The 26,081-nt window shown below is 46.0% G+C and overlaps 1 protein-coding gene across 1 annotated transcript in view; it reads right to left on the reverse strand.

Annotated features, from left to right (window-relative positions):
* Positions 1–26,081, reverse strand: part of rapgef2b (Rap guanine nucleotide exchange factor 2b) — a 146,362-nt gene that overhangs the window by 11,527 nt on the left and 108,754 nt on the right. The window contains 16 exon segments of the mRNA XM_084331752.1: positions 4,175–4,324; positions 4,740–4,907; positions 6,214–6,437; positions 8,256–8,279; positions 8,703–8,826; positions 9,130–9,341; positions 9,870–10,253; positions 10,368–10,608; positions 12,316–12,473; positions 13,592–13,862; positions 14,919–15,027; positions 17,179–17,382; positions 17,496–17,603; positions 18,055–18,219; positions 21,193–21,345; positions 24,202–24,360. Coding sequence (XP_084187878.1) covers positions 4,175–4,324; positions 4,740–4,907; positions 6,214–6,437; positions 8,256–8,279; positions 8,703–8,826; positions 9,130–9,341; positions 9,870–10,253; positions 10,368–10,608; positions 12,316–12,473; positions 13,592–13,862; positions 14,919–15,027; positions 17,179–17,382; positions 17,496–17,603; positions 18,055–18,219; positions 21,193–21,345; positions 24,202–24,360 — 2,854 coding nt within the window.

A 26,081-nucleotide genomic window follows, 5' to 3' on the forward strand; every position in this document is an offset into this window, starting at 1 on the left:
TGTGATTAACGAGTGGGAAGTGTCTCCTGCATCCCTAGGGGCGTGTGATTAGGTCGACCTCGACGCTCTAGTCCAGCAGAATGATGCATCGACACGGCCAGGCTAGTCCCTATCGCTCTAGTCCAGCAGAATGATGCATCGACACAGCCAGGCTAGTCCCTATCGCTCTAGTCCAGCAGAATGATGCATCGACACAGCCAGGCTAGTCCCTATCGCTCTAGTCCAGCAGAATGATGCATCAACACGGCCAGGCTAGTCTCCAGTGCTCTAGTCCAGCAGAATGATGCATCGACACGGCCAGGCTAGTCCCTATCGCTCTAGTCCAGCAGAATGATGCATCGACACAGCCAGGCTAGTCCCTATCGCTCTAGTCCAGCAGAATGATGCATCGACACGGCCAGGCTAGTCTCCAGCGCTCTAGTCCAGCAGAATGATACATCGACACGGCCAGGCTAGTCTCTAGCGCTCTAGTCCAGCAGAATGATACATCGACACAGCCAGGCTAGTCCCTATCGCTCTAGTCCAGCAGAATGATGCATCGACACAGCCAGGCTAGTCCCTATCGCTCTAGTCCAGCAGAATGATGCATCGACACGGCCAGGCTAGTCTCCAGCGCTCTAGTCCAGCAGAATGATACATCGACACGGCCAGGCTAGTCTCTAGCGCTCTAGTCCAGCAGAATGATGCATCGACACGGCCAGGCTAGTCCCTATCGCTCTAGTCCAGCAGAATGATGCATCGACACGGCCAGGCTAGTCCCTATCGCTCTAGTCCAGCAGAATGATGCATCGACACAGCCAGGCTAGTCCCTATCGCTCTAGTCCAGCAGAATGATGCATCAACACAGCCAGGCTAGTCTCCAGCGCTCTAGTCCAGCAGAATGATGCATCGACACGGCCAGGCTAGTCCCTATCGCTCTAGTCCAGCAGAATGATGCATCAACACAGCCAGGCTAGTCTCCAGCGCTCTAGTCCAGCAGAATGATGCATCGACACAGCCAGGCTAGTCTCCAGCGCTCTAGTCCAGCAGAATGATGCATCGACACAGCCAGGCTAGTCCCTATCGCTCTAGTCCAGCAGAATGATGCATCGACACAGCCAGGCTAGTCCCTATCGCTCTAGTCCAGCAGAATGATGCATCGACACAGCCAGGCTAGTGCCTATCGCTCTAGTCCAGCAGAATGATGCATCGACACAGCCAGGCTAGTCCCTATCGCTCTAGTCCAGCAGAATGATGCATCGACACGGCCAGGCTAGTCCCTATCGCTCTAGTCCAGCAGAATGATGCATCGACACAGCCAGGCTAGTCCCTATCGCTCTAGTCCAGCAGAATGATGCATCGACACAGCCAGGCTAGTCCCTATCGCTCTAGTCCAGCAGAATGATGCATCGACACGGCCAGGCTAGTCCCTATCGCTCTAGTCCAGCAGAATGATGCATCGACACGGCCAGGCTAGTCTCCAGCGCTCTAGTCCAGCAGAATGATGCATCGACACGGCCAGGCTAGTCCCTATCGCTCTAGTCCAGCAGAATGATGCATCGACACGGCCAGGCTAGTCCCTATCGCTCTAGTCCAGCAGAATGATGCATCGACACGGCCAGGCTAGTCCCTATCGCTCTAGTCCAGCAGAATGATGCATCGACACAGCCAGGCTAGTCCCTATCGCTCTAGTCCAGCAGAATGATGCATCGACACGGCCAGGCTAGTCCCTATCGCTCTAGTCCAGCAGAATGATGCATCGACACAGCCAGGCTAGTCCCTATCGCTCTAGTCCAGCAGAATGATGCATCGACACGGCCAGGCTAGTCTCTATCGCTCTAGTCCAGCAGAATGATGCATCGACACGGCCAGGCTAGTCCCTATCGCTCTAGTCCAGCAGAATGATGCATCGACACAGCCAGGCTAGTCTCTATCGCTCTAGTCGAGCAGAATGATGCATCGACACGGCCAGGCTAGTCCCTATCGCTCTAGTCCAGCAGAATGATGCATCGACACGGCCAGGCTAGTCCCTATCGCTCTAGTCCAGCAGAATGATGCATCGACACGGCCAGGCTAGTCCCTATCGCTCTAGTCCAGCAGAATGATGCATCGACACAGCCAGGCTAGTCTCTATCGCTCTAGTCCAGCAGAATGATGCATCGACACAGCCAGGCTAGTCTCTATCGCTCTAGTCCAGCAGAATGATGCATCGACACAGCCAGGCTAGTCCCTATCGCTCTAGTCCAGCAGAATGATGCATCGACACAGCCAGGCTAGTCCCTATCGCTCTAGTCCAGCAGAATGATGCATCGACACGGCCAGGCTAGTCCCTATCGCTCTAGTCCAGCAGAATGATGCATCGACACGGCCAGGCTAGTCCCTATCGCTCTAGTCCAGCAGAATGATGCATCGACACAGCCAGGCTAGTCCCTATCGCTCTAGTCCAGCAGAATGATGCATCGACACGGCCAGGCTAGTCCCTATCGCTCTAGTCCAGCAGAATGATGCATCGACACAGCCAGGCTAGTCTCCAGCGCTCTAGTCCAGCAGAATGATGCATCGACACGGCCAGGCTAGTCCCTATCGCTCTAGTCCAGCAGAATGATGCATCGACACGGCCAGGCTAGTCCTTATCGCTCTAGTCCAGCAAAATGATGCATCGACACGGCCAGGCTAGTCCCTATCGCTCTAGTCCAGCAGAATGATGCATCGACACAGCCAGGCTAGTCCCTATCGCTCTAGGCAGCATGATGTTTACCTTTGGCTGCCTTGTGTTTGGAAGGAAAGGCCACCTTCCTGACACTGTGAGCGGCCAGTGTCCCCAGCCCTGTGTGCAAGACGTCACAGGAGGAATGAACACACAGTCACACAGTGTGGAGCGCTCTCTGGGGGAGTTAAGATGTCCTGGTGACAGTGGTGCCGATTTGGGTGAACTGCTGCGAATGCTGTTGACGGTAAGGCTGTACGGGCAAGTGCTGGTTGTGGTTGCAGTGTCTGCCCTAGTGAGCGTTCTATGAAAGTCTATGCAAAGGTCCAGTTAATCTAAAAATCTAGAATCTGTTAGTGAAGACAGTGGCAACATATGGTTCTCGATTACAGCTAAATCAACGCTTACACTTGAATATTGTTCTGCATAATCTTTCACTAAAATTGCTGTAACTCCATTTGGCTTCCATTAGCTATATTTGACCTAAAGGCTTTTTGGATGAGTGGGCTTTAGAAGAACGATATTATCTACTGTTTTGATTAGGGGTGGGACGATACATCGATCCAGATCGATATATCGATCTATTATCAATAATCAAATAGGATCGATGCAACGTAAAAAGATCGATTCATATTGCGATACTCTTATTTTGAAAATCCTGCGAGTCATATCCGCCGGCGCCCAGTAGTGTGAAACTCCGTGTAGACATTACAGCAGAGCAGCGTCTAGTATTTTGCGACCCGATATAAGTCTGTGCAGTTTTTTCCCCGCAATGGGTCAAATGCATCTAACATGATTTGCATCGTCGCCATTCCTTTTAATGCCACGTTGTATGTGTGTGTGTGTGTGTGTGTGTGTGTGTGTGTGTTACTGAGGATGGACAGATAATGTTGATATTTAAACATGAATACATAATAAATGTATTCATGATCATAATGCGACATAAAACAATTGTAGGAACAATTTGGGAAAGGAAGGGGTTTTAGCTTGCGTGTTGAGAGTTCCAAATTTTTTTACTTAAAGTTTAAAGCGCAATATATAAAAACTTGGCACTTTACAGTGAACAGGAGGTCTATTTGTATTAAAAACAATAGATTGTTTTTCATTTAAATGTCTGGAAGAGCTTAAAATAAAAACGTCAATTGATATTTCCGTAGCCTTTTTTTAGTTGATCTAAATGTGACTGATTGTGTTAAATGGGCACATAATATCGCCTCATATCGATCGCAGGCACCTGAATCGAATCGTATCGTATCGTGGCAGACTTTGTGATATCGGCAAATATCGTATCGTTGTCCAAAGAATCGATATCGTATCGTGATGAAACTGGTGATTCCCACCCCTAGTTTTGATATCCATCAGTACATTATCAAAGACAGCTCAATTCTACTGTAGTACATACGACCAACCACCAGATGGCGGTGGAAGCACACGGAGGCAGAGATAAGCCTTGGAGAGGGGCGTTGGAGAGGAGGATTATTGGCTTACCCTTCTTGGGCGAGCTCTGGGGGGAGGTGGGAGGCGAGCAGAGCTGGGGCGAGACGTTGGACACTGCGTCCTCCGGCTGCCTCCGGTGCCTCTCGCTGGCCTCCTCAGACAAAGACAGGATCTTCTTCAGAGACTGGGGCGAACTCGTGCCTGTGCAAATGTCAATAACATGAGAGGAATCAGCATCAGCAAAGCTGTCATTCCCACTGGGATGCTGGATGGACGCTAGGCTACAGTGTCTGGGGTTTCTGTAACTGCACTCCACCAGACAGCCTCTAGGTGGCAGTAGTGTCTTTGGGAGGGTAAGGAAGGGAGTGTCGTGCTGGCCTCTCTATTGTCTGCAAATTAAAAAGGATGTAAGGAAAACACTGGGAATTGTGTCTGTGACTGATTCTAACTATTTAAAGTGAAACATTAACTCCAATTCACAAAACTGTACATTACACACCAGACATAATCGTCCAATGTAAGTCCAAACTAGTGGAACGCAACACTGGGGAAAAAACACAAGTAAAAAAAAACACTGATATTATTCCAGAACCCTTGGGAGGCCTCTCACTCTTACCGAAGGGCGGTAGATCCTTGACGGGCACTTTCTTCCGGGATGGATAGAGGGCCACAGCGGGCACCTGGAGGGCCTGGTTGCTCTTTGCCAGCTGGCCTCTCTGCTGGCTGGCAGCTCTGGACACCCCGGGAGAGGTGTCTGGCCTTTTCCCACCAGCATTCTTGGGCACTGAGACGGGGGAGCAGACGATATTAGCAATCGGAATTTCCTGTGTATCTTGTGTTTATTCTGTGGGCTAAAGCGGTATCTTCTCTCGGTTAGGCAATCAGAGGCACATGAGGGTCAAATTAGGTCACAGATCGAAATGCACTGACGGAACTATTTTATACAACAGACTGCGGGCCATGTTAGAATATTTTCATATGATAAGATCCATTTAAGAGCGGAGGTGAAATGGACAGTAGAAGCACTAAGAGCTTATGGGGAGCGGTTTACATGATGTACCGTCTTCTCAACCGACTCCCTTCGACCTGCATACCATTGCTGTCGGGACGATTTATTAGTGACCTTTTCAGAAGAATTCCGTTGCTAGGGAAACAGCTTGGGCCCAAATGTATTTCCTATCAGCTATTGTATTAGCAAACACTGCAACAAGGAAACTATAAAAGGAGGAAGGGTCATCACATCAGTATACCAGCGTCCCATGTTCTGCTTGGTGCCAGACTTAATTCCTGTTCTACTGAAGCCTATATTACAATTCAAAATATACAAGCTATATGAGGGAATATGCATCAACCAATATATCAAACGTTAGCTACTAGCTAGTTAACAATGCAACAAATTGCAGATGATTCTGACATCCAAGGTAATGACCCGTTTAAATGACGGGTCATAAACGAGGAGATGGCTGATCCCATTCAACTCAACGTCTGCCAAAATGAAAAGTGTCCACACTTAGCACCAATGTGCGTTACTTACACTACACAGTAGGGGTGTAACGGTACACAAAAACCACGGTTCGGTACGTACCTCGGTTTTGAAGTCACGGTTCGGTACGGGTTTTCGGTACAGTGGGGGAAAGTTTGGCTTTCCATGTTCCACTCAGGGGTGATGTAGTGTGCTGCAGTAACTAATTGTACTTGTAGGGCTGTCAACGAATATTCTATATTGAAATTAATAATTGATTTGTTAAATAAAAGATAAAAAAAATAATTATATTAGATTGTGAAAAAAAACAGCCCCCGGTGGGCGGTTGTTAGTGGTTAACATACCGTTGTATTCGTTCGGTACACATCCGTACTGAACGATTCGGTACGGTACGGTTCGGTACGGATACCTTTACACCCCTACTACACAGTGATGACCGTTCCTTCTCTTATAGTTTCCTTACAACAGTAAATAAACCTTGGCCCATTTAGAATGATTATGAAAAAGGTCTACACACCAGCTCACTGCAACACACAGGATTCCCACGTGTCGGTAGATATACGTCAGTAGGTGGTATTCCTCTGAATGTGTGCGTGTGCCGACTCACGCGTGTTGATGGAGGGTTCGCACTGCAGCGACAGCATCTGCAGGCTCTCCTCGTTGGTCTCCAGGCTGAGGTTGGACAGGTACTGCTTGACCTTGCGCGCCATCTGGGCGTCCTCGTACAGCTTCTTGGCGTTGAGGAAGGAACTGCGGCGCACGCGCTTCTTGTGTCCGCCCGCCTGCGTGACGTCGAGCACCGCCGCGTTGGCACTACCCTGGCTTAGGGACCTGGACACACGGGAATACAGTTGCCAAAAAAACACACACAAACACAGAGGAGAGTGGAGAGACCACTATTGTCAGCGTGTTGCTTTTAAGCATGCGTGGAGGTGTGTGTGTGTGTGTGTGAGTGTGGTATATTGTGGCATGGTATGGTGCCTGGTGTATGTGTGTGTGAGTGTGGTATATTGTGGCATGGTATGGTGCCTGGTGTGTGTGTGTGTGTGTGTGTGTGTGTGTGTGTGTGTTATATTGTGGCGTGGTATGGTGCCTGGTGTGTGTGTGAGTGTGTTATATTGTGGCGTGGTATGGTGCCTGGTGTGAGTGTGTTATATTGTGGCGTGGTATGGTGCCTGGTGTGTGTGTGTGTGTGTGTGTGTGTGTGTGTGTGTGTGTGTGTGTGTGTGTGTGTGTGTGTCTGCATGTGTGTGCGTGAGTGTGTTGTAGGTAGAACTCTATGGGGGCGCTGGTCAGGTAGATGGGTTTTGTATTGAAACTCAAACATGCAGAGAGAGAGAGCAGCTCCTCTCAGCCTCAGAACATTCCATGCATTCCAGACTGGGGGGGGGGGGGGGTGAGGGGTTATAAGTCAGTCAGACAACAGAGGGGTAGAGGGGGGGTAGTTGTAAGGGGGGGGGGGGGGGTCTGCTTGGGTTACATGTTCATAGTTTACATTTCTGGGGCCTGAATCAGGGGTAATGGTGGTGGTAGTTGTAAAAAGAATTAAAATAAGAAAAAACGTTCCACGTGGACTGAACAAAATTGTACACCGAAGATAGTAGGCTTCAGTACAGTGTTGTACTTAAGCCACACTTGTGATTATTATCAGTTCAGACATGCATTGCGTATGGCGCTCATGTCAGAATGGCTGCCAGTTGAAAATGGGTGTTCTATTCCAAAACAAACCAATTTTATAACATTTTGGGAACCCTATCTGAACTATATAGAGCCTGTTGTCTCTGCCATCACGCCGCAGGGATGTTCTTGATTGTGTATATGGAGTGTACTATCAATGTAACTCGCTGGTGGAGTATGTATGGAATATGAGCAGATTTTTGGTTTGTTTGTTTTTATCGTTTTGGATTTTTTATTATAATTTATTTTGATATTATAATGAATCCATCTTTTACTTGCTGTAAAAGTAAAAAAATTAAATTAAAATAAAGCTATTGTAAAAAAATAAAAAGAGCGTTCTGAACAACGGTGAAGGTTGAAATGCACTTTAGTTTCCTGTATTGTACACAGCGAGTGCTCTGAGTAAGCAACACAACCCTGTGTCACCACAGGAATGGAAAGCATGATAATAACGGGGCTGCGATAACTTCATATCAATAATCTTTTGCAGGCTGGAAGTTGATATACAGATATAACCTCAAACAGTGGTGGGGGGGGGGGGGGGGGATCGCAGAAACCGAAATGGCAAAACTCGCATGCCAGTTTTAGTAACGTTAAACAGCGTCAACAACAAAATGATCACTTTTGCTAATACAAGGTTATGTGCTGGGAAGTCCAAGATAAGTAGTGCTTACTGTAAAGTATTTTCTCTGAAATGAGAAACACCATAATCATTCCTTTTTTGGAATAACATCTCACAAACACGAATGCTCCAGTATTGGGTAAATAGCCAACTGATACTAGCAAAAGTGATGTCGGTTTCACTCGCCAAGTCATTTGGTTAAGAGGCGGGCAATGTTAGGGGGTCAACTCTAACAGGTTAACGAGAACAAGGCTTCAGAGGTGAAGGAAGAGAAGCATGCAAATCAGCAGAAGAAAAGGTCATGGGGGTGTAGGAAGCACAAAGGGTCTTAGGGGGTCAACCGAACTTACCCTAAACTCCTCCACTTCTTCTTCCTAAAGGGGATTGCCATGAACAGAGAAGCGTGGGGGGTGAACGGGTGGGTGAATTGAGAGAGAGAGAAAAGAGGAGACAAGCTTAGGACAGGACAGACCACCAAGATCACCAAAGATAAGCAATTTAACAAAGAGCCACATGAGAGACAAGAGGAAGCTACACAGAACAACAACATCTGGAAGTGACACCACAAGAACGCACACTTTCACAGGAGCCGTGTGCATGTTTCACAGGGACTAAACGGCTGGCCGGGGGGAACAGCTGCTCGAGAAAGAAGCGTGAGGCAGGAAATCTCTTCAACCTACGTGAAACTAAACCCCAAAGAGCTTGGTTAGTCAAGTTGAGTGCTGATTGATTGGCCCTATGGGGTGAGGTGAAGAAATGTTAGTGCGGAACGTGGTCGGTTGGACGAGAAGCCGTACCTGGTTCGGAACATGAGGGCGGGGTCCATGTTAACGGAGGCCATGCGGCCGACATGGCGAATTTCTTTGGCGATCATCCTCAGCTTCTCGAAGTTCACCAGGCCGTCCACTTTAGAGTCGTTGCCTGGGGAGAGAGGGGCGGAGAGAGGATACCAGCTTAGCCCACCGAATGAACAGAAGGTACTGCAGGCGATTCTGCAGGCGATGATCAGGCCAAAATCAATACAAATAGAGAGGGATTACAGAATAAACAACCTGAGGCATCCAAATGTCCGTTTTCATAAAATACCAATAGCATGACGTCAATATTGTGCAGAAAACTAATTTCTCTGTGAAAAATGTTCTTCACATGGGTACAGTGTAAAAAAATAATAATAATAAATAAGAGCTACAGAAAAAAAGCTAGGACGACAGGAAGCTGGTGTACCTTCATGCAGGAAGGTGAGGTCCTTCTTGATGACGGGGAACAGTGGGATGATGGGCGGCTGGAGGTTCTGATTGTTGAGGACGTTGCGGTACTTGGCCATGTTCCTGGAGGGGTCGAACAGGTCCTGCAGGTCACAGAAAAGCTTCTCGTACTTACTGGGCAGCTTCTCCCACGTTCCCCTCAGTCTGGAGACCGGCGCCAAGTTCAGACCACTGTGGGAGGAGCACAACATCCAGCGTTGAAGGCGTTAGGAAAGAGTTACAGCGGAGAGGGAGTTGAAATAGTGTTTTCTGAAACGGGGGTCAGAGTACTAGGTATCAAATAGTGAAGAATAGCTGCACACTCGTTTCTCCTCGAATCCTTGAATTTATTACACCGGTGTTTCAGCAATCAGTCATCCTTGGGGTGTAATGAAGCACCCTGATGAAGCACCCAGATGAAGGCTAATTGCTGAAATGTTGGTGTAATAAATTAATTGTCAACAAGCGACTATGCGGCTATTCTTCCCAATTTGAATGGTATGTTTTCCTAGCCAGTAACTCCAACCTAATCCTTTTTATAGTGCACTAGGTTTATAAAAGATTTAAAAAAATATATAGATTATTATAGAAGATATTTCTGAAAATATTGTTAAATATTATTGAATAGGTATGACATCTAAATGGACACCACAGCCCATGCTCCGAGTGCACGGCGTGAGAACACATTTGTTTGGGTCATTTGGGTGCACGTCATCTCACCTGATGATGGCAAACATGGAGTTGAAGTTCTTGCACTCGCGGCAGTGCAGGGCGATCTTGATGAAGTGCTTGACAGTCTTCATGCGCTTGAGCTGGTTGGGCTCCCGCGTCACCTCCGAGGCCACCCAGAAGGTCTCCTGGTTGATGGCCTCCTCGAAGCGCTTGAGGCTGGCCGAGCCCGTCTTGGACTTGAGCTTGAACAGGTCGTCGATGTACTCGGTGGGCTCGATGGCACAGAATAGCTCGTAGGCCCGCATGGAGAGCTGGGTGGACACCTCCACCGTGCTGAGCTGCAGGAGGGAGATCTGCCCTTCCCGGAGCAGGTCCTGGGCGTCCTCGTCTGAACACAGCGTCTCCGTCTCCATGTTGCTCTTCAGGTAGTATCTTAGGAGAAGAGAAGAGGGGCCTCTCGTTTGAAAGAGGTAGTGGCACAGCAAAGCTATAGCTTGCACATAAATACGGGTTATAAAGGCCGGTTATAAGGAGCTGCCATCTTACCTGCCACTCAGCTGAATCCTATCTGCCAGTTTAGACAGCTGCTCTGGTAGTCTCCTCTGTTTGATGACGCCCTCTGGTGTGACGGACACCTCGCAGAGCGAATAGGCTTCTGGCGCTGCGGTCAAGGCAAACTCCCTGATAGCCTGAGCTACCACCTCCTTGGCTGTAGTATCCTTCCCGATCATGATGTATCGAGACTGCTGGTCCGCCTTGAATACCCGCAAGACCTGGTCCGACATGTCTGAGGAAAAAGAGGAAACCAACATAGTATGAATGTTAAGATTCTGGTTTATTGCTTTCGTGGTGAATTTTAGTATCCATCTAAAAGACCCCTCATTTTACCCGAGCAAGGAGAACACCGGATCTCATCAATATAAAAGCTTGGTACAATGGTATTTTAGTTTCCAAATGTTTCCTTGGTCAGGTAGAAGAAAGCTTCTTGATGATGCCACCCCAGAACATTTAATTCCTCAAAAACACAGCAGCTCAGTCACCAGATCATATGACCCCAAATTATGATTCAAATAACACCCATTTGAAAATAAATAAATTAAATAAAACACAGCAGATGACTCTGTATGTCAAAGTGTGACAAGCCCAGATGATGTAGTTGTTGTTTAGCACATGAACGAGACCTCGATGCTAAATGGCACGTAAGCGGACAGCACTGACAAAGACGTAGCCGTGCTGTAAACAGTACAGTCACGGCTTAACCCAAGGTACCCCATTAGCCGCATATTGATTTCATTTCTCCCTCCCATCAGGACCACCAAGCATTACCCACAGTTAGAAGAGAGTTAGCACTCCAGAGCACAGAGATCTGTTTTCATTTGAGAGAGGTTGTAAGAGGGGTAGACGCAGCCCCAAGCGGAGCAAAGCGGTGCCTATACTTACTTGGAACGACTGGGGCTGGAGGAACACAGAGAGTGAAAGTGGGAGAGGGTCAGTGGAGATTTGAACTATGGATGTTAATCTGCCTGATCATCTGTGGATGACTGACATCCAGAATGGAGAGCAGATGATAGAAGAGGCTACAAGTATCAGACCCATAGCATATATGTAAAATACTTTACCTGAAATTCAGGTAATTGATCATGTACAGACTATTTTCACAGTTGACCTGATATTGAGGTTAAAACAATTCATGTGACCCTCAAGTTTTAAAGGTGACTTGTCGTACAGAACTTGTAAGTCGCTTTGGATAAAAGCGTCAGCTAAATGACTAAATTTAAATGTAAAGGTGCTATAGATAAGATGCAGCCACTAGATGTCGGACTAGAGCACCAGCATGTCATTTAGCCCACCGGGTGCATTCCACGTGGGGAAATGGGACGTGGGGAGAGGATACATGCACACAACAAATACATTTTTAATGATTACTCTACATAAAAACGTTATCTACAGTATAGGACCTTTAACCTATTTTCTTTCACACTGTAGGCTACTTATGTTTAGTTTTTAGTAGAGGCTGTTTGTCTATAAGCTGCAAGGCTGTCTCAGTGGAGTGAGTCCCTAACATACTCAAATACAGACATGATATTAACTGTGTAAACTGCTGCTGTAACTTCACGGTCACCTCCACTACCATTTGCAATATTGTGACTTCACCGTCACCTCCACTACCATTATTTGCAATATCTGCAACGATGCATAGTGCACTTTATATCCTTCCACCACTACACCGTGAACTGAATGTGCAATACTGTTACTCTGTCACTCATGCCTTATTTTTCTACCTTATTTCTTTAAGATTCTTTATTTTAGCATTAAACTTTTTCTTGATATTTTTAAGTCTATATTTTATGATTGTGTGCGAAACGGGGACTAGCAAAGTAGGATTTTCATTGCACGGTGTAACTTGTCTGTTTAACTGTGCACGTGACAAAAATAAATGTTGAATCTTGAGTGCTGAGGAGTTCTGGATGTGTCCACGCGGCACCAGACTCACCAGGCTGGTTGTTGAAGTCCAGGATGCGGTGGTGAGACTGTAGCAGGTCCGGGTTAGAAGACGACAGGTTGCCACTGACGGGCAGCGCCGCTGGGATCTGTTTGGACTGCTTCATCCCCACGATGATGTCGTCCTGCGATTGGCCCACGCCAATGTCGCTATGGAAACAAGGGGGAGAGGATGGGAGGGGTAAGGGAGCAGTTCTGTCGACAGAAGGTAGAGGGCGACGTTTGTGTTGGGAAGCACTGGAAATAATGATCACCTCAAGCTCCAAAACCCAAACAACATATTCCACATAAGAATAATAATACTAACAACAACAACAACAACAACAACAACAACAACAACAACAACAACAACAACACTACTAATTACAACAACAATATAAATAATAATTCTATACTGTATCAGTATAATAGGTGGAAATTACAAGGTGAGACCTCTTCTACAAGTAAATAAGTGTTTTCTCCTATAGTACGCTGATGCTGAATTATAACTTTTTTTTAATACTTTTTTTGTTAACAATACAAAATCAGTGTCCACACTTCTAAGCAAAGCTCATTCAGAAACGTCAACATGATCTCTTTACATTTACGTACGGACGCTTCATAATCCAGGTAAATTCACACAGCAAAGTATATAAACAAGAAACTTTGCGCTTATCTGATAATGTCAGCACAACGATTATTACAACACAAGCACCGGCCCGGGTAAGTCAGATGTCAACAGTATCCTCCATGTCTCTCAGAAAGTATTCCCATAGAAATATTCCACATGCAGGTTGTTTATCTCCCATTCCTAGAGGCGGGCCTTACGACGCGCGAGAGCGTTCTATAGGTCGTGTCTCGAGGGCCACTGTGACTCGCGGAAGTGGTCAATCTCTGGGACATATTACATAAATCTAAAAAAGTAATTCTATCAATATAAATGTCATTACATTCAAGTAAATTAACACAGCCAATAATTGTTTTAAAAGATATTACTTTCATTATGTTCAATAAAAGTGTATTTTCCTAGATCAGAATCTTCAGACACCTCACACGTAAGCCAGACAGACATTTCCCTGCTCATTACTCTGCACAGATATGCAAGTACTGTATGTACTTAGGCCTCGAGAGCCCTTCTGTAGCCGGCAGAACCACAGCGGGGTGCGTGTTGAGAGAGAGAGAGAGCGCGCGCGTGTTCCTCTTCCCCGCTCACACGACCACCTGCCGCTACGACTCCATCCTGGAGGAGACGCACCGTGAAAAACAACATGACGATCCCCTGCTCTTACTTGTACGGCTTGGGAGGCAGGATGCTGGTGAGCGTCTTGTCGAAGATCTTCTTCAGCTTGTTGCGTCCCCCGACCGTGTTGGCCTTGGCCTTCTTGCTGACCTTCTCCAGGCCCATCACCTGCTCCACGTCCACCGCCAGGTCGGGGATGGAGTAGCGGCTGGCCTTCTTGATGTCCCCGATCTTGGGGAGGTGGGGGTGCTTCCTGTCCGCCTCGTCCTCGCCGTCCGCGTCCTGCTCGTGCTCGGGCCGCGTCAGCAGGTCTTTGAAGACTGTGAGGCGGCGGGGGAGAGAGAGGAGAACGGTGATGCTAATGGGCCACATGGGGACCTTCATCTTCGACACATCAAAGACGTCAAAACGGGGCACTCGAAATAGAGCGCAACATACTAGACGTCACACAAGATATTGACCAGAGTGTCGAGCGTCAAGACTTGCATTGATTTCATTGATACATTTGAAAAGCCATAATTAATTTCATTCATTTCTCATTTAGTCATTTAACCGACGCTTTTATCCGAAGCGACTTAGAAGTTCTGTACGACAAGTCAGCAGGAAGGGTACAACTCTATCAGCTGAGTAACAATGTTCATCAAACAGTGTTGAAACTTGGGTGCTGCAGTGTTGAGTGCATAGTATACTGCCCTGTCAAGGCTAACCGCAGTAACTCGAAAAAAGTCAAAATTGAGTTATGAGTTAAATTGAACTTGTCAATAAATGTTTTATCTTGTGACCAAGTTTCAGATGTTAATGTCGCTCAGTTTTGGAAATATGGGGTTTTAAAAACTGCAGTAACTACAAAATCACACTCAAAACCCAGGCAGACCGCAGTAACTTCCAAACAGTGAAACTGAGAAAAATGGCTTTAAAGTTTTTTGACTTGCCATCCAAAATGTGTTATAGGTAGATAGATGATAGAAAATGAAATTTAACACCTGAATATATTGGAATGATGATGATCCAAATAAAATGGCTAGGTTAAGTTATGAAAGCTGGAGGGAAAACAACATTGTATTTGAAGTTACTGCACTTTGCCTGTACATTACCTGTATAATTATTTAAGGAAATCGTGCAGCAGAGTGCAGTATCTGATTTTTTGGGGTTAATTAAAATAATTACGTCATATTTTTGTATGCCTAAAGATGACTTCATTAATACATGTTAAATCTGGGTATTATCATCTATCTACCTATAACACATTTTGGATGGCAGGTCAAAAAACTTTAAAGCCATTTTTCTCAGTTTCACTGTTTGGAAGTTACTGCGGTCTGCCTTGACAGGGCAGTATCGTAGGAACTAGGAAGAGTGCATAGTGTCGCTGGTCTCACCTAGAAGGTTGGTCTTCACAGTGATGGACAGGTGGGTGTTGTTCCTCAGGATCTCATTGGCTTTGATGAGCTGGACATTCTCAAAGTTCTGCCCGTTCACCTCCAGGAGCTGCACAGAGAGCGACGAGGAGAGAGATCCATCAGGTGCTGATGCAACACTAGTGTCCACAATGTAATCCACTACACTCCATGAAACCAATATAAACATACACTTATACACGGTCACCACGCAAGAAGGTACTATTATACACTCGGATTCAAAATGCACCCCCTACATTGGTCTGTGTGCACAGCATGCCAACCAGCTGAGCCTTAAGGCTCTCACATAGTCTAGATTAGGACGGGATGCATACATACACAATGCCGACAGACAAGCGGCTGTAGTCCTTTGCCATTCACAGTGCAGGCGTACCAACTCTTTGATCCACCGATCTCCTTTGATCAGCGCCCACGCCCAGCCATGTTGTGTATGACACCAGTACCCGAGTGCAGACTCTAGATATGTGTGGACAGAAAAATCGAGCGGCGTGCGGATGTACGCGGAGGTCCGCTGTTGAATCATTTCAGCCCCTGCTGCGGACCCCAGTGGATTCTCGTCCATGTCTGGACTTCGACTGAGCCTTTACGAACTGCTCTGTGACATCATTGCTTAAAAGGAACACGCCGACGTTATGGGAAATGCGCTTACCGTCTTCTCCAGAGTCAGACAAGAAGATAAGATACAGATTTCCTCTCTGTGGGTTCAGTAGAAAGCTATCCGGCTGCAAGCTAGCCTAAATGAATGGAACGCAGATACGGACCAGCTAAGCCTAGCGCTTGGACAAAAACACCTCTCCCAGAGTTTTAAGCTAGGCTAGTGATCCGTATCCGCTTCTATTCATTTGTGCTAAGCTAGGCTAGCTTGCAGTTGGATAGCTTTAATGCACAAATCGATCTTCTTGTCCGACTCTGGAGAAGAAGGTAAGCGCATTTCCCATAATGTTGGCGTGTTGCTTTAACTGTGCACACGGGTGGTAAACACACTCATCCTTTCCATACCCAGCCGCCATAATAGTTCCCCCTCGCCCACCCAACACCACTTGGCTCTACACTCTACAGTATTCCTCACCTAGGCTTCGGTTTAGCAGCTGCTACCCCACTCTTAAGGGGCTTGACCTTCGCATGCATGCATGACCTGCTAGTTCAACACTCACTACTTCCTCTGCGGGGACGAGGAAGTCACCTTTGGCCGACATGTGAGCCCAGGGTGTCCTTATGTCGTCAGGCCAGTAATGATTGATCAACAAGGCCAAGTGGCTGTCTTTAGGATTGGTACTAGAGAAGCTCTACTCTGGAGTTCAGCGGAGAGAGGGGGAGAGGGGGCCTAGCGCTAATGGGGCGATGACAAGCTGATAAGAGATTGATACCGGAGCTCTGAAATAACACGCCCAGTGTGAATTCATGGTAATAAATGAAGGAGTTTTTCAAAAGGACGGGGGGTGGGTGGGGGGAGCATGAGAGTAAATGCTTTCCAAGGATGTTGGGTTTCACGCTTCCTTTGGGGAAACAGCTGGAAGGGATGTTTGGAGTCGGGAGGGCTCAAGTCGCATCCAGAGACAGTCGAGATGGTTGAGGGATTAATGGACTTTACTTAAACCCCTTGGAGCTGTTAAGTGTGAAATGATTGGGGAAGTCAACTTGGGAGGGAAAAGACCTTTGCCACCGTAAGTCACATTAGTATCAATGCGACACATGATGTGAGGCGATGGACGTTGACGATTAGGGATGCGCCGGTACCAATGCCGCTATCAATTCCAACTAAGTACTGCATGTTAGATCATCAGATACTGAGCACCATTAGGATCCATTACATTTACGAAACGATATAGACTAAACATTACTGAGCTATAGTCAGTTATTCTTTATTAGAGAGATCTCGCTTCCTACAAGCGCACAAGGACAGTGTCGCAAAGATTTCACTGGTTTTACACAAACTGCCATGTCTGTGAGCCGCCACTAGGTGCAGAGTGGCTAAGTGTGAGTGACTAAATCAGTGAATGAGTTACTAACATTGCCGGTCATAGAGGTGCTTCGCTTCTAAAAGCCAGATCATCACATTGATTTCGGTATCCCTGGCATGTAGCTTGGATGTACAGTATCTCTTGGTATCGGATCTGGTATCGGTGCCAAATCCAACCTCGGTAACGGTCATCAAAGCATCCCCAACGACGACAAGGAAGACGAGGAGTAATGGTGTAAAGTCGAAGGCGCTCGGTCCTACCTGATCTCCGCGCTTGAGGCCGGCCTCCGCCGCCTTGCTCCCGGGCTCCACGGCGTCAATGAAGATGCGGAAGCCCTTCTCCTGGCCGCCCAGGAGGGTGAAGGCCAGCGGCGCTTCCCTCGACGGCTTGGTGAGCGTCACCATCCGCGGCTTGGCTTTAGCAGCACATGCTATGTTTAACAGTCTTAGGTGTCCACACATTTTCTGGAGAGGGAGGAGAAAGAGGTGTCGAGAGTTAAAACAAATGCTTTTTTTTTTAGTCATCGAGAAACAAGTCGATTTCTTAAAACTGTAAAAAAAAAAATCTAAAAACGTACTTCTCTCTCCAGATTGTTCTCGAACTCTTCAAGGAATTGAGTCATGGCGGTGTCGCCCTCGAAGTCGTTGAAGTGATTGTTCACCCACAGCAAGACTACCCGTGTAACCTGAAGGAGGAGAGCAACACAGGGGGTTTGTGGTCTGACAGAACGAGGAGAGTCACAGTGTTTACATGAGAAAGGTTCACAGGGTCACAGAGTTGCACATGCAATGCACAGTGCTTATTTATGTGTGTGTGAGGGTTGGGTGGGTTCTGTTTCACTTTCAATTCAAATTAATTCAGGAAGTGGATTTTCTTCAAAACTTCAAAATGATTTGTAATGAAAAGAAAATACCTACTGTATATCCAGTCTATGAAAAAGAAAATAGAGTGAATGCTCCATCGTCATTGAGTGAATTGTACCGGTACTTTAGAATTCAGATTTTGAATCAAAAGAAACGGACCTCAACCCCAGTGTGTGTGAGTATGGTCTCGCAATGTTGTACGAGATATCAGTCCCATGTGTGTGTGTGTGTGTGTCTGTGTACACAGTAGAGCCCTGGTTCAATTAAAGGTACCTTGTCCCTGAGGCTGGGGTCGTGGAACCACTCCAGCAGCTTCTTGCCCACCACCATGGGGCTGGAGAGGAAGGTCCTATAGGTCAGCAGGAAGTCCTCAATGTAGGTGGGGTCCACCACCGAGTGCTCCTCCACCAGGTGCATCGTCAGGCGTTCCGTCGTGCCCTGAGGAGAGACGCCTGCGTCAGGAATGTGTGAGACACGTCGAGTGCGACTGAACGGAACATCGATCAGAAACCACCCGCGGGTGTATTTGTCGTGAACAGGTGAGCTGCTGAACAGCAGGAGTCACCAGCCTTGTTGGGACTTATGTTTTGAGTGAGTGTGCATTTCATTTCTCGTCTTATTTCAAGTTCAAGTTCTTTAATAGTTGTCATACAGAAGTACAGAATACTTTCATACAAAATGCTTCTTACTGTTACGCTCCAGAGACTGTGCTAGACAAGATAGTATCAAATAACATAATAACATAATATAGCATGAATTTAGAAGAAGAAAATGAGGTCACAGTGTTCGGTATAGACATATGTACAATGTTCTGAGTTACCATATAATATACAATACACAATACTATGCAGTGTACTAATGTACAGTACTATCTAGTGCAAAGCAGAAATGGGATGAGGTACAATTTTAGGTACAATTTACAGTAAGGTGTACGAGTTGTAGTGCAATCCTTCATCCATAAATATAAAGTGTGGGGAGTGGGTGCTACAGTGTGTTTGTTTAAAGTGGGTGTGTGCTATAAGTGTGTGGAGTGGGTGCTACAGTGTGTTTGTTTAAAGTGAGTGTGTGCGTGTGGATGTGTGTGCTATGTGCGTTTGGTGGTTGTTGTTGTGTAGTGTTCATTCATTGTTCGTTTAGCAGCCTGATGGCCTGGGGATATTTTCTTTCCCCTCCCTTTTGCGTGGACCCCAGGAAGACTAGCTGAACTCTATGGCACCGGCTAGTGGGGCTCCTATAAATAAACACGTGAACAAATATGTATTTAACGTTGCGGCTCAATCGCATTGAAATGAAAGAGTCCACATGTTTTGAAAAATAAATGTATCTGGAATGCAGAGGTCCCTTCAAACACATTCAACCAACATCTTTGTTCTGTAGCTGAGTTCCTCTCTTGTTAGAGGTCCCTTCAAACACATTCAACCAACATCTTTGTTCTGTAGCCGAGTGCCTCTCTTGTTAGAGGTCCCTTCAAACACCTTCAACCAACATCTTTGTTCTGTAGCCGAGTGCCTCACTTGTTAGAGGTCCCTTCAAACACCTTCAACCAACATCTTTGTTCTGTAGCCGAGTGCCTCTCTTGTTAGAGGTCCCTTCAAACACCTTCAACCAACATCTTTGTTCTGTAGCCGAGTGCCTCTCTTGTTAGAGGTCCCTTCAAACACCTTCAACCAACATCTTTGTTCTGTAGCCGAGTGCCTCTCTTGTTAGAGGTCCCTTCAAACACCTTCAACCAACATCTTTGTTCTGTAGCTGAGTGTCTCTCTTGTTAGCTCCCTTTTGAGCAATATGTGTCATCTCCGCCAGGCCTTGCGCGTTTGGTCGGATATCTGTGTGTGTGTGTGTGTGTGTGTCTCTCTCTGTCTTTCTCTCTGCAGCTCATTTTGCAAACTACAGGGCTGCTTTGAATGAAACGGTTGCACACACCGACAACCGACCAAGGACCTGAATCGTTGAATATTATTTAGTATCTTATTTGAATTAATTTCCATCATTGTCCATATTATTATCAGTATAATGCATGGCAGATACTACACAGCTCTCTGCCACAGTGAACCTATTGTCGTTCATTTAGCTGCATAAAAAAAAAAGGAAAATCTCCAGCGAATCTTAGCAAAGCATGTGAGCAGAGGCGCTTCCAGAGCTGCCAACTCTCACACATTTGAGTGCGAGACTCATGCAAATGACCCTCTTCACACTCTTCACGCCACACCTCCTATTTCTCACTGTCAAATAAAGACATGAATCAAACAAAACGTTTTATTTGGTTTCATTTTCACCCCCCGAACGGGCCCCACACAAATGTTGCCGTTTCTGACAGCAGGCAGGCATTTCCAGAGATTAGCACTCTATTGAGCACATCTTCCTAGTTCTATTTTGTGTTTTACGGAACAGATGAGGGGATGAATATAGCTAGTTTCTATTACGGAGCCAAAGCCACAGTTCTGGGGTTGCAGAGAGGGCCGTGTGCAGAGAGAGGACCAGCATCGGGGGAAACGCTTCATCACAAGGCTTAATGGAGTTTTGATTCAATCTAATTGATTGCAAGGAAACTATAATAGAAGGAAGGGGTCATCATGTCAGAATACCAGCGTTCTATGCTCTGCTTGGTGCCAGTTCTATTGAAGCCTGTATTAAAGTTCTAAATATTCAAGGAAGTCTGAGGAAATATACACAGATCAATATGTGAAACGTTAGCTAGTTAATAATGCGACACATTGCAGATGATTCTGACATCCGAGGTGATAACCTGTTTAAATGACATACGTTGTAAAACAAGGAGATGGCTGATCCCATTCAACTCAATGTCGGACGAATTGAAGGTTTCCACAGTTGGCACCGATGTGCGTTCATGCGCTACACGGTGCCGTGATTACCCTTCCTTCTTTTATAGTTTCCTTGGTTGATTGACTGAGATCTTGATACATGGACACTAGACAACAGGTAAATATAATTAAAAGATAAAAAAAAAAAAAAAAAAATCTGTATTTTGTGGTTGTAGAATTTTAGTATACGTTGGTAATATTTGTAAAGCACTGGAGTAAGATATATATATTTTATTCTATGATGGGTTAGGAAAATTATAAAATGCTAATTTCCCATCTACAGATCAAACTCCCCATTTAAAGGACTTTAAAGTCTGACCATCTAACAACATATGAGAGAAGACATCATTCCATTTACTGTGAAATGATGTTCCTACAGAAGAACAAATTGCCAAATGACTAAAAGCATGATTCTCACGAACTCAAGTGGTACATGTGGTCGTAGTTTAGATGAAATAGCAATGCTAATATCACAACTGGTTATGGTTTGGTTTCAAATAAAGCTAGTGGGGAAAACTATACATTCACACAACCAAGTTTAGTACAAAGCCAAGTATTCCGTCGTCCATGCAGACGACACTATTCTCACCTTGATGACGATGTGTCCTTTCCTGGTGCCCGTGCGGTCCAGTTCTCTGTGCTCCTTCACCATGACGATCTCCCCCTCCTCCTCCACCTTCTGCATGTTCTTCTCCACCTGGTTGAGGATACAGCAGTAGTCCTGCTGGGCTATACACACAAACTGCATGGGAGAGAGAGAGTGCACACAAACAAGAGGAGAACATTAGAAGAACATTAGTAAGGAGATATATTAGAAGACACACTGACTTTGCGGTTAGGTGGCCGAGCGGAGATTGCGTTCGTCACCAGCACCGGAGCTGTGAGCTGGATTCGCCTGTTCGAATCCAGCTCACAGCTCCGGGGTTGTCACCAGCTTGGCTGGCCGTCTGCACTAATACAATTGGCTGTATTAGAGGGTGGGAGAAGCTGGCGGGGTGGGTCCGGGTCGTTGTAAACAGCGACTCCTACAGTTCGGTCGGGGCACCTGCTAAGCGCGGATAGGACTCGAGGGGGATAGTGTGGTCCTCCCACACGCTACGCCCTCTCGATGAGAATCCGCGCTGCCAGGTGAAAAGAAGCGGTGATTGGCTGGACGTGTGTCGGAGGAAGCACGTGGTAGCCTCCACTCTCCCAGATGATCTGACTGTGGGGGGTAAGTGCGCAGCGACCAGGAAGGGACTGGGAATTGGCATACGACTAACATTGGGATGGGAGAAAATCGGAGGAAAATGGAGGGGGAAAAAGACCAAAAAAAAAAAAAAAGAAGACACAGACTTTATTTTGCTTAAAGGAAGGTTGAGAGGGAGACAGAGTAGGGGAGACACAGGAGATATGGTCTTTATTGAGACAGGAGGGTTGAGAGGGAGACAGAGTAGGGGAGACACAGGAGAGTTGGTTCTTTATTGAGACAGGAGGGTTGAGAGGGAGACAGAGTAGGGGAGACACAGGAGAGTTGGTTCTTTATTGAGACAGTAGGAAGGCTGAGAGGGAGAGAGTAGGGGAGACACAGGAGAGAAGGTTCTTTATTGAAACAGTCGGAAGGCTGAGAGGGAGACACAGGGGAGAAGGTTCTTTATTGAAACAGCCGGAAGGCTGAGAGGGAGACACAGGGGAGAAGGTTCTTTATTGAAACAGCCGGAAGACTGAGAGGGAGACACAGGGGAGAAGGTTCTTTATTGAGACAGTTGGACGGCTGAGAGGGAGACAGAGTAGGGGAGACACAGGAGAGAAGGTTCCTCATGGGATTTCATTTGATCCTTGGCTAGCAAACGAACAAGAGGTTTCGGAGGCGGGGGTCTTAAAATACTTAAAATGCTTTTTGGGACTACTAAGATTTCACCCGTTATCTTCATATCCTATGGCAGTAAACAGTTGGGATTATTAAAATGTATTAGAGTCAATCAATTAAATGTTGCATGGAAGATTAACCCAATATTATGTGATGACACGTGACAAGAAAAGGAGATTAATTTGAATAATGAACAAAAAACTATCAACAATCAAGCTGAGATTTTCCGCAAACCTTTATTTCCGTTAATTTAACCGGGTAAGTACAGGGGGAAACAGGATTTATATGTGCCCAGAGATGATGTAGAGGAGAAGACCCCTGCCAGCCTAGGATCCAATCCCACCAGAGCCTGTTCTCCTGTGTCCCCCCTACTGTGTCTCCCACTCAGCCTTCAGATTGTCCCACCAGAGCCTGTTCTCTTGTGTCCCCTCTACTGTGTAGTACAGGACATTACAGTGAGATGCTTGGTTCATACACATACAGCTCATTATAGTAATATTCCACAATTATTACAGTTGATAGTAATAATGGCACACATCAATTTCACACAGACATGTGCATTTGATGATACATGCAGGACTAAGTCTTGAGACAACGTATGTGTATCACCACTGCCATTTCCACGGCGTGTCTCCCACTCAGCCTTCATTATTGTCCCACCAGAGCCTGTTCTCCTGTGTGTCCCCCCTACTGTGTCTCCCACTCAGCCTTCAGATTGTCCCACCAGAGTCTGTTCTCCTGTGTGTCCCCCCTACTGTGTCTCCCACTCAGCCTTCATATTAAAAAAAATATATATAAGCCCGCCCACTCCAGCTCCTTTGGCTGTGCAGCAAAACCCCAAGCAATGAGCCTTCCTTGGGGCAACACTAGGGGCCGTGGGACAATACGAGTAACTCGCGATACGATACTGATATTTGGCCCTTGATAACGATAATATCACATCTGCGAAAATATTTGGACAATGGGTATCGGATCGGTATTGGCCGATACCCAAACCCAAGTATCGGTATCGGGACTGAAAAAGTTGGATCGGTGCATCCCTACTTAGGGCTGAGCCCAAACGTTCGAAGGTTCGGACCTTGGTTCGTTACGTTGGCACTCTAATCTTAATTAATGGGTTCGAACCTCCACTTTAAATATGTTTCTTAATTTTTCTTTTTCTTTCTTTCTTTATTTTACACGAAAAATATATATCAGAATGTGATCAGAATATCACAGTACTATGTTGCGTTTACAATAATTCGAAAGTCACGCACGAACACAACACAGTCAACGAGTCACATGAGGAGGGGTCACCGTCATACATCAGGAAATTTATCAAAATGCTATGCACGTTAGTCGCGCTATGCAGGTTTAGCTTGCTAACGTTAAGATAGCAGGAGCCGTCTGCCAACAAAGATGCTATTTCAACAAATGCATTCACAAAATGGATTACCATCCAAACGTTATTGAAGACTCCTGTGACCAGTAAGTAGATACTATTACTACTACTTTTACAAACCATTTTTTACCACAACAATATGCACATATGTACACTACGTTATATGTGTAAATGTAATATACGCTACGTTATATGCGTAAATGTGTGCCTAAAGTCAGCTCGACAGTATTGAACCGGAAAGATTATTCATACGATTAAGAACGATGGTTCAAAGGTGCGTTCGAAAAACCCTGCCGAATTTCAAATCCTAAAAACAGGCTTCAGGGACAGCTCTACCCCACATACAGGCTTTCAATCCTGGTTCCTACCTGGCAGTCGTCCACCTTGGTCTTCATGACTCCTTTCATGTACTCCTTCTCCATGGTGGGCGACACCCCGAAGCTGTTGCCCATGCAGAGGATCTCCGGCCGGCCCTCGGGGTAAGTCACCTCCACGGAGCCGTTGAGGATCACAGACCACGAGTCCAGCTGTCAGAGAGCAAGCGTTAAAGCAGAAGCTGCTAACCCTGTGCCTCCCTTTCATACATAACTAGCTTCCAGTGGCTGAGGGGCATTATGGCTAAAACTTCTAAAACAGCTCTTATTCACTTCCCTTGTGAAAACTGTGAGAGCATTAGTTCTCATTTATAATGTTTGAAAAATCATCATTATCTACACTATATCATCAAGTGCCAAGTTAAAATTACAGTGCTATACAGTAGATCTGTGTTTCATCAATTTCCCTTGGCTCCAAGTCAAATCAGAATAAGTAAAAAAAGAATTAAAGACAAATAAATTACCAAAGATTTAAAAGAAGCTGCATCACAAACTACAGTTCTGTCCAAACATGATTATTAGAGCCGTTTATATAAACACATTCATTCTGGTGATTAATTTGACAACCGTAACATGTAAAAATACAATACATATACAATTAATCACCCTTTTCACCCCAACCGTCTCCTATGACTTCAAAAGGCAGGGTTAGTGTGTTTACCTTCCCGATTTCTCTAGCATGCTAACTGGGAGAATGATGTGAGACCAGACACCCCCTGAACAGCAGAAGGCCTTACCGGTATACAGAGTTTCTGAACAGACTCTCATGTTGCTAAACCAAGTTGTCTGCACATTGCACGCTGCAGTGGTGATCGGCCTTTCCCGGCGAAGTACCGTCTACAGACCAAGCTACGGTATATTTGCTAATGATGCAAACATTTGCGGTGTTATCAGAGGCAGGAAGGAAGGAGCCGTCTGTCAGCAAACACACGTATTCACAAAATGGATGTTTCAACATTAGTGAAGTCACTCGTGTGACTGATAAGTACTAGCAGGGGGGGGGTCAAGGGGTCATAGGCTGCCCCACTTTTTGAGCAGTTTGCAAATCACCCCCCCCCCCCCCCCACCCACCCCCTCACCTATATTGCAACACTTACAATAAAAAGACGTTTCAATATCATTCTCTAGTTTCTAGAGAGAAAATGCCCCTATATTACAACACTTACGGTGTAGGTTTTAGACCGGCACATCCGGGTACAGAATGCTTGTTTGAGCGCCTCTTCGGCCTCCCATGTGGTATTTCCCTCATTTCCCTACATGGACATTAAATATCATGCTCGTGAATCTCGCCGTGACCTAAAACTGGATGTGCGTTTTGGAGAGTCAGCTTTTAAAACCAGGCTGTCATGACTTCCACCTCAAGAAACTGCTGAGTGAAAATTCAACAGTAATTCAGGGTGAGTTCATCTCGTTGAGCGTTTGTGCATTTCTTTGAAATTGATTGTGTAATATGTGAAGCCCGTTTGATATTTGGCTGCAATGCTGTAGCGAGAGTTGATATTTGTGGGCGTTGTAAATCTCTCTGGTTAATTGGAGTTGTGAATGTGAATGAAGACATCTGCTGTTAATTGTGCCAACATTAGCTGGTGCCAAGCCTCTCTCGTGTTATAACTATGAGTGCACCAGGTTTGGAGCAAACTTCCTAACCAGGGCCGACTCATGAAGGCAGCAACATACAAGAGTAACGTTCGTTGTTTCATATTATGTAGCTTTATGCAAAAAAAAAAAAAATGCGTATCCAAAGCCAATTCTATCAGTATGTAAACCTACAGGTCTCTCTAGTCGTTATATCATAAGCTGCATGCCATCAAGGGCTTATCAGACTGTCAGTAGGAATACAAACAAATTAAAATGAAATGTTGATGCATCGTCAG

Source organism: Notolepis coatsorum, assembly GCF_963971535.1.
Source record: "Notolepis coatsorum genome assembly, chromosome: 16".
Classification (NCBI taxonomy): domain Eukaryota; kingdom Metazoa; phylum Chordata; class Actinopteri; order Aulopiformes; family Paralepididae; genus Notolepis; species Notolepis coatsorum.